The following is a 17,967-nucleotide window of genomic DNA, read 5'->3' on the forward strand; positions in this document are numbered from 1 at the left end:
ACCAATATTTGCAACTCGCATCTCAGTGTTGCGTAGTGTCCGCTACACTTAAGAATTTAATTTTTTTTTAATAAATCTCTGTTTTCTTTGAAACTTTTAAAAATTTGCTTGGTTTGGTGGGCTTGTTGTGGCCCACGGGCCTTATGGTTGACACCCCTGAGTTAAACAAGCTTCTGCACGCCCTCTATTGCCCTGTTACTCCTTACAGGGTCACAATTGCCTTCCATCCTGAATCCTTTTTTAGTGTCTCTCTGATGAAGACTTAATACATCACATGACTGGCAAATCAGAGTAACCCACCTTCCATTCCATCTACTTAAAAAATCGCTTTTCATTTCATACAAAACTAAAACGAAATGTCGAAACGTTTTCAAAACGTTGTGTTTTCAGTGAATCTGAGCAGATGATTCACAAAACTCAACAAAAGTTTTGCGTTGTCACTTGTCACCGTTGTTGCATTAACGAGCCCTGAATGTCTTTTGGATGCATTTACGTTGCTTATAATAATAAGGCTGTGTTGATTGGCTAACATGAGCACTCTCTCTGGAGATTCGTGATTATAAATGTAAAAAAAAAGACCTTCTTTGTTGCTGGCTTATGAACCATTCCCACGTGCACACTCAGCGGGCCCTATTCTGGATAAATAAAGATTAATAACAGATCTGTTTAAAAGTCTTAACACCTTCACGCTTCCCCTGTGTAATATGTTGATTTATTAATCCCACCGCACACATTGCGTCCTTGCTACAAATACATAAATATGGCAGGTATGATCTGTGCACTTTTATTTATCAGCCTGGTCGCTGCGAGACCGAGGTGGTGATGGAGCAGTTGCTGTAAAATGTGGCAGCCATGTGCCAGTTAACTCGACTGAGGCAGACACTCACTTCCATTATGGCAGATTGAAATCTCCACTGGGCCGTGTAAAGGAGTAATGTGTTACTTATATGGCCTGGATTGTGAGGGATTTACACACATGGCGCCCCCATCAATAATGGCACAGAAGTAGATTTTTCACCTGTTTCAGGATTGTCGGCGAATATTTGTAATAAGTAAGATTACGTTTCACAAGAGGGAATCAAATGCATGGAAAAGGTATTGATAGCTGAATGTCTTCAGAAGAAACAGACAGCAGGAGCTTTCTCCTGTATGCTTACAGTTGTTAGCCACGGACTCTGCTATGGTTTATTCATCAACCACTGGCAGAGATGTCTAAAAAAGCTGCAGTCTGCTGTTCATGTCGTCCACACATTACTGCCTTCACACCCGGGTCGGCCTCTCTTTCCACTGAGAGTGGTCTGTGACATGACTCTTCTCTCACTGTGATCGTCACATGCAGCCGGTCCAACTCTTAAAAATATCCACGTGTGAACTGAACTCACGTCATGCACACAGAACAATAAAATCTATAAAACCATGTGCAGTGTATGAACTCCACAGCTGGAGGACTCTCAGGTGAGGCTGGAAGAAGGAACAGGCTTTCACACCGACGCCATGTTTTTAAAGTACCAACGTTTAGCTCCTGCCGATACTGAGAACCGATACGAGTACTTATTAAATGACATGGAGCCTAATTTATGTTCTATACACAACCATCTCCATCTCAAACTTGCCATTGATGAGTCTATCATTCATACTTTAATTATGTTTCGCATGCAGCATCACTGGTGTGTGAGCCCCAAAACTCTATAGCATGTAGCATTTGACTTCTGTTTTTTCAGTTTAGCTTCATGTAATCAAACATCCATCAATCGTCTATATCGACTATAACCAACTTCGAGTGACAGGAGCCTGGAAAGACAATTTAGAGTCACAAATTAGCATTAAAGACATGTTTTTGGACTGGAGGAAACCACATCATCCTCCTTACACACACAGGGTGAACATGCAAACTCTGCACAGGAAGGCGTCAGGCTGGGACTCAAAGTGGACATTTTCTCTCTGTGATATAAGAATATAAACCACTACAAAAAGTCTTGATGCATATGCATGTTAATACAGTTTCTAGACACATACACACACATGTTATGCTTTTTTGTCATGTGGAAAGGATACCCTGACTTCTATTTCTTTACAGACATAATGTGATGACAGTTTTCCAGTGATTCAGTGTCCAGTTATTGTCATTACAGTATGAAGTGACCCAACGCGGACCCAAAAAACAAAGTTTCCATTCAGTCTCCTGGTTTAGTTAATGAATTTTTTCATTAAAGCAAAAGATGAACATATTTCATAAATCTTTTTCCTAGTTGTCTGCTGATTTGCTCCTGTTCTGGGTGGTCATCTGATGAGAATTGTTTGCTTTCCCTGTACCTGTGTCCTCCTCTTTCTGTGACCTATATGCATATATATATATATAACCAGTGCCAAACTACTGCCACCATGTGTCCAAATATAAATAATGCAACAACAAAGAATATGTAAATAACCTGCCAACAATAGGTATAAAAGAGTCTCGCACACACACACACACACACACACACACACACACACACACACACACACACACACACACACACACACACACACACACACACACACACACACACACACACACACACACACACACACACACACACACATATATTTATATATATATAACCTTATATATATAACCCTATAACTCCTAACCCTGAAAGACCATAAGACATGGTGATACAATAGTAATAACCTATAAAACTATAAAATAAAAAAAGTTATAAGTTGATTATAAGTTAGGAGTTGTGACATCACTGTAAGGGGAGCATTAAAGTTGGGGAGCATTACAGTTGTTGATTATTCCCAGCTGAACATTTCTACTGTGATGAAGCTCAGGACGCAACAGCACACGATTAAAAACGTGCCCCCCCCCCCCCCCCCCCTCCCCCCCCACACACACACACACACACTCTCCCCCCCAACATCTCCTCTCTGCTATGACCTACGTGGAGTTTTAAGGGGGGAATAAACGTCCTCTTCGGCCTGTTCTCGGACTTCAGCTGGCCGCTGCCCGCCGGCTGTAACTCGGAAAAGCTGGTGCGTAACGCGCGCCGCGCGACCCCGGCTGCGCGCCCCGCACCCAAGAGCTGGACCAGTTTCGTAACTTTTAGCGGAAGAGAGTGAACTTAAGGTGAAGGCTGGTGCTTACAGAGAAAGAGAAAAGTGGATTGCTTTTTGATCGGACTGCGGCGGCAACAGCAACAACGTGGCGCACGTGTGGACCGTCGGATTTGGATCGAGAACGATTTAAAAGAGCCAGCTGGTTGGATGTCCGTTTGTGCGCTATTCCTTCATACCAAAGTCTTGGTGAGCGATGTGAAATCAAGACTCATCATGTTGCCTCGTTCAAATAAACATTTCCGAGGAAAAACATTTTTATTATAGTTGGCAAAGTTTTTTTTCTTTCTCTCTATGCTTTTCGCATTGCGTAACCGTAGACGATAGGTTGTGGAGCAAATTGTGTGGCAACAGCAAGAAAGAAGACCGACTCACGAAGACATATACATACCGTGCGGTCACGTTATTTGCAGAATTCTTTTTGTGTTTACTTGGTTTTTTTTTGGAGGACAACATTTGGAAGTTTGCGCAAAGAGATGATGACCAACGCTGCGCTCCTGCTCGTCATCCTCTCTATCACAAGTGAGTTCTTTCAAATTCAACGTATTTATTCACATGTTTAGTTAAGTGACGATGGATTTATGTGCTGGTAATGGAGTGGGATTTCAGTAAAAATTATATTTTCTACGATTTTAATAACTCAAATGGGACAACAGACGCTGTCCATGGTGCTGATTTAAAATATTACGCACAAATTTTAAACAAATTTTAGTTATAAACCACACTTACCTTGCGCGCGCTCTCTCTCTCTCTCTCTCTCTCTCTCTCTCTCTCTCTCTCTCTCTCTCGTGCACGCGCTCTCAGGCACTACACCCCCGAAAGTAGTTGTCTTAATTAGGTCCCATTGAACTGCAGGATGTATATTAACATTTAATCAAATGCTGGAGCTACATACCAAATGCTCAGTAACTGGTCGCCATCACAAGCTAATTTTAACAAATTTAAGCAGACAATTAGGATTAAAAAGAAACCCAAGAAAACTTGTTTTTTTCTTCAGTAGAATGCAGACTCAGTTCATAAAATACTCTGTACTTTAGTTTGACCTGGTTAGATGTCTTTTATTGTTCAGAGAACAAAAGGAATTCATTTTTAACTGTATTTTTTTATATATATCTTTATAAACTGGCTATGTCAGTTGTGATCATTTGAAGTGTGTTATTGTTTGTTCTTTGTGTAGGATATTTGTTGGCTTTTATGTAATATTTGTGGAGCAACAAAGCAATCAAAAAGTGCTTTAAGTCCACAAAAGAAAAGCAAAAAAACGATCAAAAGAATTATTATTAAGATAAAAACAGCTAAGTGAATTGAATAGAGTAAAAAAATAAGGACTAAAAAAGTGTTAAAGGGACAGTATAGCTTTAAATAACTACTTCCGTTCTATTCACACAACAACGTTTTCAAGTGAAATTGCTAAACCTTTGTTGTATTTTAGGTGTCCATTTACACAACAACTGTAGTTTTACAGTTGAGAGTAACTGTAATAACGCTCCAAATTTGTCATCTGTCCATATGAATGTCTGTGTTCTCCCATTAATGTTTCTTGCTTATTGTTCTCTACATGCATGTGTGTGTGGTTTTACTTCAATAACAAACAACAGCACCCACTGGTGGCCCCACATGAAAACTACATAATTTTCAGCATTTTTGCCGTTTCTGTGGAAATCTGCATGTAAATGTGAAACATTTCTCAAGCCAAAATGTCAAAACGGTGCATTTTCACTTGAGACGTTGTCGTGTAAACGCGGCCTTAAAGAAACTAAAGAGTTTCCAAGCCAGGATGATATTTCATGTCTGGTTGAAGAAGAACTCTTTGGCTCAATCAACATCATAGAGAGTGTGATGTTAACAAAGTTAATGCACAAGATGATTTGCACTCTCATTTGTGCAAGTATTTGTTTATCGATGTAATGTGTCACAGGCCAGCCCTGTTACAGAAAATTTGAGTCTGGACTTTGAAGTTTTAATTTGTGGAGTTTTTGTCTGTCCGCCTGTCTATCCAATCCAGAGTCAGAAAAGGGAGTTTTCTGTTTATTCAATCGATCTAATAAGACTTTAATTACATGTGACAATCAGCCTTTAATTTGTGCATTGCTTTTTTTTTTGGTCATTTTGATATCTTTCTAAAGTTTAAACTCCTCAAAACCTATTAAACTGAAGGGAGAATGCCAAGGACCCGGCCTTGGTGCTTTCAGTCGTACCTGGGCTTTCATTAAATTTCATTATATTATATAACAGTGTCCTGATGTGTCTGTGCAGTTACATTTTAGCTCCGTGAAAGGCCTTGTGGTAATTATCTTACGTAACCTGCCTTATCTGTGTTTGTTGGGTTTATAATCACATCATCTCCCTGGACATCATGAGACATGATATGTTACTTATGTTGCCATGTGAGCTTGAGTTTTGGGCTCAAACGAACCACGGTGACACTTTTCACAAAACTTCTATGACACAGAGGTTTTGCGCGGTTCATACTTGTAAGTAAAAGCAGATGTGTGCCTTGAATAATTTACAAGAGGCTATTTTATACCTACCACTAAGGAAGCGTCATCCTCCATCTTTTAGGGAAAACACAGGCATTGACGTCTCTGTCCCGAAATAAGAACGCTCTTTTACTAAGATGACCTTGATTTGGGGTTCTCTTCAGAACAGTGTAAAGTTTTGGATGATGTTTAACAGATAAAAACTGATTTAACTTTGCTGTAAGCCAGAGGTATACTGCAATAGTCACTTAAATAACAGAATCATCAATGAAATATCCATAAATAAAACATGGCTTTGTCCATTGTTGTTCGTATATCCACAAAAACCACACGGCTCTGACAAAGATTTGCCCTGACAGCCGACACAGTCATGCATTACTGGGCAGCATCCATCAAGGCAAACATACGCTGGATTCCAGGTTTAAAAGATTTAATGGGTATAATACACCTAGAAGGCGCGCAGCACTTCTCTGTGTCTTCCACCATGTTGTTGTGAGTGTTTGCATCTCCCTGACGGTTAGGAGATTTGACTAGGCCATGTTCACTGTAATGATATTTGGCAGCAGTTCTCAGTCACAGCATCAGTGCTTTAAATGACACAGAAAGATTTAAAAGCTCAGCAGGTTCAGGATAATAGACTTCTTTGATTGTAGTGAAGCACTCATACCGCTTTTTAACAAGTACTTACTTCTATGTAGTACCTAATACCCAGTACTGGCATAGATACTTAATGATGCAATGACATTTCTTACAATTACTTTAAGAATGTTTTATTACCATTATATGATGTACGAACTGAACAAAATATTTGATCTGTGTTTCAGTAATTGTTACAATCATCCCTGATACCGGGTCTTCCCCAGAGTACTTAACACGACTCCACTGTGTCACCAAAGCTACTTCGGTTTAACTTCATGACTAACCTGCCTTACAACGTGGAGTAGAGATGAGTTGAGAAACCTTTGTAGTTTGCAGGCACAATACAGCTCCTCAGAAAACATTGTTTCTACTCAACACAGCTTCAAACGAGAAAAAAAAAAAAACGGGCAAACCAGGGTCACATCTTAAGTTCTATAAACTTTAGTATTAGATTTTATTATTTTTATAAGATATTCAACAAAGAAATAACAAAGGAAATCTTTAAAGTTGAAATGTAAAGGCTATTATGACACTATTTTGCCGGTCCAGGTCCCTCAAAATCAAATTAGGTTATATGTTGTACCTGAACTAAAATGTTATTTAAGCAAAACATTCCTCTCTGTACAGCTATATGTAAATGACAATGATTATTCTCAATAGTTACCGTGTTAGAGACATGCTGTAGATAAACATCACCACTGGTTTGTTTTAATCCACCACTGAACTGCACTAACACCTCTTCAGATAAACTATAAATGTGAGTTTTTGGGTGTATCTTTCTCGTACACTAACAGATTGTTCAGTTTTCTTTATGACCCTGAAGTTAAAATAGACTGACAAATGAAGGTTTTTCCATTTGTAGGAGAGTCACTTGCTTTTCTTCAAGAGAAACCCAGTGACGTTCACTCTGAAACCTTGAAACAGCAGGGAGCTGCTGATAAAAACACATCTGTGCTCATTCAGGCTCTTCCACACGTAATCTTAAAAAAACAGATGATTCCTGTGGTGCAGAAGAGGAAGTGGTCCAGGTATTGAACATCAGCTGTGGCCAGTCAGCTTGACAGTGTAGTCACAATGTAGAGAGAGAATGGGTCAGAAGCATTTTTCTTCTAACTTATGCATCCCATCACTTTTTTACATAACCAATGATGTCGGGGTGAGAAGACACAACGCTTCAGGGATCATCACACAGGGAAGGACGCATGAATGAGCTGCGTTTCTTCTCTCCCTCTCTCACTCTCTCTCTAAAACCCTGCAGTGGAGCGTCAGATTGCTAGACGCACACCCAAACACTCACTGAGGACATGCGATACAGCCTGAACGCCCTTTGGTAAATTAACTTGTTATTACACACACACTCCGCATGTGGTGAGAGTTGTGTGTATTATAGTATGAAAACTAAAACGAAGACGTATCACTCTTTGTTCCAGAGTTTGTGGTTCGCTGCAGGACAAACACATGGCATTTATACACAACATTAGTTACTGGCTGACTGATTGTCTTCTTTTTAAGGGGGTGCAGTGAAGTTGAGTGCAAAAAAAAAAGTGGTTCTTTTTCGGCTTTGACTCATTTCTGTTGTGCTAAACAAACTGTGCATGGGTAGTAATGAGGATAACCATTGTATTTTTCTAAGTAATAGAATAGAATAGAATAGAATAGAATAGTTTATTGTCAGTGTACAGATACCACAACATTAAAAGACAACTCTTGTGGTGCGCAGTATAATTAGAATAAGACAAAAGATCAAATCTATAAATAGAGAGATTAAACGTATTTTTGAATTGTAATTTAGAGTGAAAATCAAAGTCTTAATAAATCTAATGTAGACACATCAAAAATGATTAAATAAGCTGCAGTGTGATGGAATCTAATCAGTGCAACATCAACAGAAAAACTTGAAAGTTTGAAATTCAAATTGATTAAGGTACTATTTTACTGGTCCGACCCATTCAAGTTGGAATTGGGCTGCATGTGGCTCCTGAACTAAAAAGTATTTGACATCCCTAATCCAGAGCAACACTAGAACCTCTTTATCTCCATTATTTTGACACCAGTATTTTTGTTTCACTCATGCTTTGGCGAAACAGAGATTGGAGAGGCACTCTCGGGGTAATCAAAGAAATACAGCAGTAAACCACAGTTCTGAATTTACTTTAAAAAACAGTTTTTTTTGTTGTCTTCCATGCAAGATCTCAGATGGACTGCCTCAGTCAGGGAATTCTTATGACACAAGTCGAATGCCCTTTCAGATTGAAGACAATCAACAGATTTTCCACTTCTGGTGTTTTCCTGCAGGCAGCAGGGCGGAGAATGCAGAGGAGCGGCTGGTGAACTACCTGTTGGGTCCAGAGCGCTACAACAAACTGATCAGACCAGCTGTTAACAAGAGCCAACAGGTCACCATCTCCATACAGGTTTCTCTCTCGCAGCTCATCAGCGTGGTGAGTGGAAACATCCTTTATCCTGCAAATCATTTACCAGATTTGTCCTGATGAATTGGGAGTAAGGGATACTTTGCAAAGGCACAGGGCTGAAACACAACAACATATCTGTCCATCGCAGCGAATCATTTTCTTCAACTGTCAGGACTTAGCGTGCATCCTCCTAATAACCCATCCATCCGTCTTCTATACTGCTGTATTTTAATAATCAGTGTTGCAGAGTGCTGGTGTTGATCCCAGTTACAATGGGATGAATGTAGCGTAGCCTCACAGGGCAAATACACAAATACTCATATGTACAGACAATTTAGAAACACAAATTACCTTCAAATGTATGTTCTTGGACTGCGGCAGGAAACCAGAGTGCCTGAAGAAAACCTGTGCATCCACAAGGAGTAACTCCAGACAGAAAGACAAGACCAAAACTCCCTTATTAGGAGTGTTTACGATATCTAGATGAACAGAAAAACACAATAATATTGTAATAATAGAACTGCCGCATCTTGAAAGTTGAAGTTATCATGGAAAAACGGGCTGAAGAACTCACTCACACTCATATGTTTTTAAAATTCTCCAGCCATAAAAATACTAAACAAATCCAGTATGTCTGATCAAAATAATCATTACAATAGATAGGAATGTAAGAGTTGCACAATGTGAAATTTAGAGGGATATAATCAGGAAGAATTGAATGCACACACCAGAATTATGTTTTTCATGGCCATCGCAGGTTCTTCTTACACTCTTTCAAGGGAAGACTTCGCAGATGCACTGTGCGGTTGCACAATGGCAGTAAATCTCTCACACTGGACCTTCAACGTACCTCTGTGTGGAAGAAATGTGACGAAATGCTCCGCTGGTTACAATAAATAGGATGAATGGGCAAGGTGGGAAAGATGTATCTGATTTATGAGTCAAGACGATTTTACAAGTAAAGAATAGTTTTTGTAAGTTCTAATATACAAAATCAAGAAGATACGGGCATCATTCAGTAACACAATACAACGCCAGTGAAGGCAGCACAAGGCTTTGTTTGGTTGTTATTTCATGAAGCGTCACAGATGTTACAGGTCTGATAACTCCAATGTGATGTGAATGATAAGAAAGACATGGCATAAAAATAACTCCGACTCAACATGAAGGTGCTTTTTGTTTTCTCTCCTTTTCCCCACATTTTTTTATCACTTCTTGGTGATCTCACCACTCAACAGACATTTCCAACTGCATAGATTTTGACTTTTCAGACGGAAAACAAACACAAAGGGTGATACTAATGACATACATGATGGCTCAGGTCTGTTTGTGTTTCCAAATAAGGCACAGAGCGCTGACAGTGAAGTGGAACTCAGTCTCCGTTTGGGCTTTTTCTAATGTCACGTTTCAAAACATCATCTTGAAAAAAAGGTTATTTCTGTCGGTTGTGGGATTTGAATATGTCTGTGTGAGCGTGGAGAGCCTTATATTGTCTTAATCCGCCCCTGCGCCACAACCACAGTGTTTCACAATCCCACACAAGATTGCACAAGTGACAGGTGAAGTTAAAAAAAACTAAAAAAGAATATTTTTAGGAGGATGATACATAAAGGTAATAACGAGTGGAGAGTTAACAAAAACAGAGTTGGTACACCGAAACAGTTCCACCAAAGGACTAAACCTATAGCAGTTCACCTGAGAAAATATATTAGGTTTAGGTTTTACAATTTTCAGGTGGTGGCCTAGACCAATTGTTCCCAAACTTTAACTTTAGGGTTCCAAATGTTTTCCATTGTTACCCCCCCCCCCCCCCCCCCATTGTAATATTCAAAGCTATATTTCGCCTTATAATTTTAGCTGCATCGTGCCAAAATGTAGCTTTTACACACACATACACGTCTTATTGTCTATATTCAACACTGATACGTATATTCCATCATTATATATCTGGGGTATGACTGAACATGAGTCACAACTGGATCGTTCCTGAATACAGGATACTGTTAGCGCACCTTGCTAAAGAGACACAGTATGAATAATTGAATTGTGGAGTTAGTAGAGGACACTCTCTCTTTTCTTGAAAGCCTTACGCCTTCCCTCCTCGTCTGTCCACTGAATATCTGGATGACATTAATCCACAGCCTTCCAACGGCCCCAGCCAATGAAAGTAAACAAGTTTATTGCCGTAATGTCAAAGTAAATGTAAGCTCCTTTGTGACATTTATAAAGCAATTGGATAGTGTGTTTCTTCGCCTCAAAATGTTCATGTTATTGCATTTGGTACCTGAAGGTATGCTTTGATATTTGGGTTTGAACTTCAGTGTGCTTTGTTACAAAGTACTGCCAGTAGACAACATAAAGTCAAATTACTCTCAAAGCGTAAAAGTCGATTGGTGTTTTCTTGCAGAATGAGCGGGAGCAGATAATGACGACCAATCTGTGGCTGTTTCAGGTAACGGCGCAGTACTTCTTCCACTGTTGGTTGCACAATTATCAAGATTGCTTGCTGGTGAGAAAGGAAGTTTACGATTCTCTCTCTGCAGGAGTGGAATGACTACAGGCTGAGGTGGGACCCGGACAAATATGAAGGCATCAAGAAACTGCGAATACCATCGAAACATATCTGGCTTCCTGATATCGTGCTGTACAACAAGTGAGTGTGTGCACGTCAACTCACTCAAGATTTGGTTTGTTATTTAATTAAATTCAATTTATGTAGCGACCAAGTACAACACAGTAATTTCAGGGCACTCTTAATCAGAAAAACCCAACAATTCCACATGAGCAAGCAGAGGAGACAGTGCAAATGAAGAACTTCTTTTTAACATTTAAAAGAGACAGAAGAGAAATGTTATTAGTGACATGTAATAGTAAAAACAAGGTGAGTAAGAAAGGAAAGAATTCAAGTGTAGATCTCCCAGCAGTCTAAAACTATAGCAGCTTCACTAGAAAATGGTCCAAGGCAGCCTGAGCCAGCTCTGACTGTAAAATACTGAATCATAACCTTTAAATTTAAGCTTGAAAGTTTTTCTTCTCTCCATATATATAGTCTATATTTTTCATAATGTGAACAATTGGTATCAAAAAAGACAAAAATCTCAACATTAAGTCAATTATAATGATGCAAAATACAGTGAGACGTCCCCAAATTGTTCCCAATAACTGTTAAATTATCCATGTTCTTACATAGTCGCCCTGACATCATGGCTTTGAGGCTAGTTTGATAGCGACGAGGTACCTAGCGCTCATGGCAGCGTCACCGATATCTCAGCTCGGGTCTCAGTGTTGTGTTGTGTCTGCTACTCTGAAGAAATTTCCGCCGACAGGACTCATGTTTGACACCCCTCTGCCAGAGGATCCTGAAAACATGCTAAATATATCAACATAGGCACTCAAGTGCACAACAGTGTCCCAAGCCTTGGCCGTCTCCTGCATGCTTGTCTTATGAAAACTATGTTAGAAAAATTAGGAATAGAAAAATATAATTTAGTCACCTTTGTTTTTATATCTCATAATCACATCCTGAAGGCCAGATTTCATTTTATGTTTGACACCCCTGGTTCAAGTATTGAGGAATTTTTTGTTTCTTTGTGCCGTTTTACTTCTAAACTCGTTTCTTCCAGTGCTGATGGTGTGTACGAGGTTTCCTTCTATTGCAACGCAGTGGTGTCCAACACCGGCGACATCTTCTGGCTCCCCCCGGCCATCTACAAGTCGGCCTGTGCCATTGAGGTGCAGAACTTCCCCTTCGACCAGCAGAACTGCACCCTCAAGTTCAGGTCGTGGACCTACGACCACACGGAATTGGACCTCATCCTCACCAGCGACTTCGCCAGCCGCGACGACTTCACGCCGAGCGGCGAGTGGGACATCGTCTCGCTCCCCGCACGCAAGAACGAGGACCCCAACGACATCACCTACCTGGACATCACCTATGATTTCGTCATCCAGAGGAAGCCGCTGTTCTACACCATCAATCTGATCATCCCGTGCGTGCTGATCACGTCTCTGGCCATCCTGGTGTTCTACTTACCGTCAGACTGCGGCGAGAAGATGACTCTGTGCATCTCGGTGCTGCTGGCGCTCACCGTGTTCCTCCTGCTGATATCCAAGATCGTGCCACCCACCTCTCTGGCCGTGCCACTCATAGGTTTGTCATATTCAGTTAGTTTTAATCGTATTTACTATGGAATTATACTTGTGCCACGTTCCTGAATGGAATTTTGAGCACAGAAAAAAAAAAAAATTGAGCCAAGAAAAAAATGTTTGAAACTATCCACATAGATGCTTTGTCATAGTGTTTTTCACACGGTTTTGTTATTTGCTCAACATCTTGACTCCACGCTCGCTCGACTCAGCACCGTGTAACAAATGTACTCCAGAAACAGCCAATCACAGACTTTCACACGGTCGTTCTGATTGGTCGATTCCATCCAAACAGGTCGCTATTTCAGCCGCCTCTTGGAAGCGCTGTTAAAAATGATACCTAAATCAAATGGAGTTTTGCGGTTTATACTAGATTACGGCACATTTTTGGTGAGTATTTGTACATACTGTACAGTATTTGTACAGTATGTGTACAGTATGTCCAAATACTCACCAAAAATGTGTACAATATGTCTCTGGAATTGTGCAAATTCTGCAATTTCAATTGAAACAATCAAAATTGTTTAAGTCAAAAGGACAATTAATTTCTCATTCAAAACACTGGATAAATCTACATTTATATCGCTGTTTCTTTTTTTTTCTTTACTGGAAAGCCAATAGGAAAACGGGGAGAAGGGGGCCAAATACAATGTTTGGAAGTGTTGAAGCCACATTAGAGCTACGGAGTCCATACTTCCATAAAATGTCTTTTGGATGAATGAAATGGACATGTTAAATATTCAATAGTGAAACATTCCCAGATTATCCGTTGCTAAATTGCTTTTGAAGGAGGTTTATCATTCCTCCCTGATAAGAATACTAGAGCAACAGCACCAACAGTTTGCTTTCTCTGTGATGTTTTGGTAAATCACACAACAGAAGGGGGCTGCAGTTTTTTTTTAGATGATTCACAAAGAAAGAAGATTGGATTTGGAAATCGCACCTTGTACTTTCTTATTTATTTCTCCATCTCTCTCAGGTAAATACTTGATGTTCACCATGGTCCTGGTCACGTTTGCCACCGTGAGCACCGTCTGTGTCCTCAACGTGCACCACCGCTCCCCGTCCACCCACCACATGCCCGACTGGGTCAAGCGGCTCTTCTTAGTTCGTCTGCCCACGTTTCTCCTCATGCGGCGTCCCGGCTCCTCCAACGTCCGCGAGAAACTCCGCCGGAAGTACGCCAGCCGGAATAACCTCTATCAGAACAATTCCCACAGCGGCACCGACAAGAGGCAGTATTCCAACGTCAGGCTGGGCGGGATCCAAACCGACTCCGAGTCTTTCTACGTCAACGAGGACTTGGCCCACAAGTTCTGCTGGAGGGTGGGAGACATCCCGGACGGGGGCGGAGGGTTGTCTGACTTCAGGAGACCTTTGACCCTTCAGGGTGAGGCCGACCTGGAGGAGGCAGTGGATGGCGTCCGATACATCGCTGAGCACATGAAGACAGAAGACGACGATGAAGGGGTGAGGAGGGAATAATGTGGGCCAATGATTTAAGTTATAACAAGCAGGATGCAATAAATTTACCAGTCAGGTTCTTGTATTTTTCTTGTATTTTATGTTTTTCCAGGTAATTTGTTGCTCACTACTTTATTTCACATAATATATAGTACCATATTGTATTCATATGGTATTGACAATTCTGCGTTGGATTTTACATAATCATGTCATTTTAGGTAGTAAAAATACAAAATTTTGTGGTATTTTTGAAGTAGAAGTTTATATTTGATTGTACAACATTGTATAACACAGTGTTTTTGACAGTATCATCTTATATTTGAGTGCACCATGTTATATTTGGCCGTATCATACTGCACACATTAGTATTTATGATTGTACCAGGTAATTTTTAATGTGATTAGGACTTTCTAAAATACCATGGGACATTGAAACATCTAGAGCAAATCTAAAAAGTCTTAATATTTGATATTGTTTGTCTAAATTTGTCATCTTTTCTACCCTAAAAATATCTGACATGATAAAAAAAAAAAAAAAAACAGCACACACTCTCATACGAAGACAAACTAAACTCGACACTAACCTCGACTCTAAATTTGTGGCCTTGAGCTTCTAACACTTAATAAATATTACAAACATGTTTTTGCAGAAGTAATTGCTGATGGCAGATCTTTCATCAAGCTTCCTGTTTGATACCAAGCATCTGCAGCAGTTAAAAATATATCCTGCAATGCCCTGGGATGCCTTAAAAACCTTTATAGCTGCGACAGCAGTTAATAAAACACAGTGTCTGATTACTAATACGCTCTCGGATATGAATGTTCTTGACCCGCTTTGACTTCGCTTCAATGAGTTGCGATAAAATGTGTATTTTTGGGCAGAGGCTCAACAATCAGTCAGTTGTAAAAGAGATGGATCAGGACAGCGGAGGTCTGCTGTTATTCCTGCATGCTCATGTCGTGTGAACCTGTTGTTTTGGCTGCAGATCATAGAGGACTGGAAGTACGTGGCCATGGTCATAGACCGGCTCTTCCTGTGGATCTTCATTCTGGTGTGTGTGGTGGGGACTCTGGGACTCTTCATGCAGCCGCTGTTTCAGAGCTACAACACACCCACTGCTGATGAGGCGGAGTGAGTCTCACACACACACACACACACACACACACACACACACACACACACACACACACACACACACACACACACACACACACACACACACACACACACACACACACACACACACACACACACACACACACACACACACACACACACACACACACACACACTTGTTTGCTTTGCACCTGTACCAATACCATTATCAGGTAATGAGCACAATACTGCATGAAGTACTTGTACTCATAAAAGCTCCCAAATACAACCCAGCAAGTATTACGTGACGTCATGCGCGCACATGGTGATTTTCATGTTTTCTTTCTGTAGGTATGGAGATTTTTAAGATTTCTGCTCCACCGTAGAGGAAACGACACGCAAGACCACCGCTCAGCTCCGTTTTCTTCTTCTGTTTACCACCGTGGACTAAAAATGAAGACACAATCATAGCAGCGGAAGAGACTCCAAAACCAAAGGCATGACAATCCTGTTTGCTTTTTTTTTCTGACTTCTGTCAAGATAACGAAGATGACAGCAGTTTTTTTGGTACGGCATACAGACGGAGCTGCCGATTTGTACATAAACGGACGAGAAGCAGGCTTGTTTTGGACGTCGGCGCAGCTGTGGGAGCTGTTCATTCAGAAGTCCCAATAAAGTCCATCGTGTTCTGCAATTTTGTGGGTATGAAAATAACAATTTATCCCAATTGTTTCCAAGTTACCCAGTGGAGTGGACTCTAATTCCTCTGCACTTGTTAAATCAAGCTTTATTGAGACAAAGTGAGCACATTTCGTCCCCTCCACCTTTTCTCTTTATGAAAATCTTACTGCACCGTCTCTCTCTCTCTCTCTCTCTCTCTCTCTCTCTCTCTCTCTCTCTCTCTCTCTCTCTCTCTCTCGCTCTCTCCTCTTCTGCTTTCAGAGTTTTTGTGTTGTTTTGTACCCGCCCGCCTCTCGAGCAGCGCTGTAACCACTGTCTCTTTTTGACAAATGCAGATTCTGCTCTTGCTCTCTGGCTCGGTGTTTCTCTCACTTGGTTGGTTATTCCCCCCTTGTCTGTCATTTTTTGTTGCATATCACTTCACAAGGTCTGTAGAGGGGAAAAAGTGAAATGCTGCTCGAAAAGTTGTACTCAAAGAAAAAAAAAAAAAAAAAAACGTGACATGAAGGATGTGAAGATAGATGGAAGTCAAAAAGAGTGTGCAGTCTACAGATATACACATGAACATATCCACATTTCTGTTGAGCTTTTGAAAAGAAAGAAAAGAGAAAAACTCCCCCCAACAGCTGATTTCCATCCGTCACCTTTATGACGGCCTTAAACTGTTATCGAACATCCCGACAGAAAATTAATAAGGACAAAAATGTAGCAGCACCACGTTATGTACTGACATTGATTTCACACAAACTGTATTCGAACCTGAATAAAACGCTGTTAACTTTCTGTGTTCGACCGGTTACCTCAATTATTTCTTCACAATTTATTGGAATGTCTCGTTTTCTGATTTTTATATCTTGCCGTTTGCACTGCTGCCTCATAGATAGATGCAACATTCTCCGTGCGCAGGTTCCAGCACTCAGGACTTTAACAGTACAGGAGAGGAACGATTGATTCCAACGTGTCAAGGTGGGGAAATCTAAGGTGCTTAAATTGTGGTTACTATGGCAGTGAGCCCCAAAGTGTGGCCTGAGGCCCCATCAAGGAGGAAGTCGAGAAATAGTTTTCAATATTTGATTTTGAGTAGAAGTTCTTTATTGTCATCGATTAAAAACAATGAAAAACTATTTAGCAGCTCCAGTTTTCCACAGTATTGGGCAACAAAATGAGCACAACAAAATGAGCACATTTAAGACAATGTCACTATGTAAATATTTATATTCCAGTGTGGAATAAATATATACACATTCAAGACAAAATATTATGTAAATATACATATTTTGATCAAAAACATTTTATTCGACCTACATTAAGCCAAATTTCCCGAGAAGTTGGTTTCCCATTGGTAGACGTACCAGCCAATGGTCTTAAACTACATCTTGTGCATGAATGGGAAACAGACTTTATCAAAATGCCTATTTTGTGTTTTACAATCTTCAAATGCATCAACACCTCCGCAGTGATGAACGGTGACAACAGAATAACTATCCTGTTGAAAGGTGGGCAATTCTCTTTTACTACGCACTTCAACTTTTACAGCTTTTTGACTTTCATTGGTATGAAAACGTACAGACGGTCACAACCACGTTTAACATTTAACTCAGACGGCTGTCGACACCATTACTAGTTAGCCGCGCCGCTCAGCCAATTGAGCTGGTGTTCCGTCAACTGTAAGTAATTGTATCAAAGGCCAATCCGATCAAGCCTGGCAATGTTGGGTGTGGGGTCAAGTGCACGTCACAAACATTCAGTGTCACAGTGCAAAGCGTTATGGGATTGGCGCATATAAACCCCCAGACACAAATCTGATCACTTTATCCAGAATTCATGTAAACGGGGAAACCTGATTCCCTCATTCGGGAGGAATATAATCAGAAAAACAAAACATGTAACTACTGAACTGTGATAACGAATGGTTCTGGGTTTTTTCTAATGCACTTATTTGCCATTTACAA

At 40.4% G+C, this 17,967-nt stretch overlaps 1 protein-coding gene across 1 annotated transcript; it reads left to right on the forward strand.

The window, feature by feature from the left end:
- The first annotated feature begins 2,935 nt into the window (after positions 1-2,935).
- On the forward strand, positions 2,936-16,798 carry LOC308109696 (neuronal acetylcholine receptor subunit beta-2-like). The gene is made up of 8 exons (XM_080463458.1): positions 2,936-3,618; positions 8,511-8,656; positions 11,037-11,081; positions 11,173-11,282; positions 12,253-12,779; positions 13,755-14,245; positions 15,225-15,370; positions 15,686-16,798. Exons 1-8 carry the CDS (start codon positions 3,573-3,575, stop codon positions 15,699-15,701), a joined length of 1,527 nt encoding a protein of 508 aa, XP_080319584.1. The 5' UTR covers positions 2,936-3,572; the 3' UTR covers positions 15,702-16,798.
- Positions 16,799-17,967: the final 1,169 nt, after the last annotated feature.

The sequence above is a fragment of the Lipophrys pholis genome (genome assembly GCF_963383615.2).
Source record: "Lipophrys pholis genome assembly, chromosome: 5".
NCBI lineage: Eukaryota > Metazoa > Chordata > Actinopteri > Blenniiformes > Blenniidae > Lipophrys > Lipophrys pholis.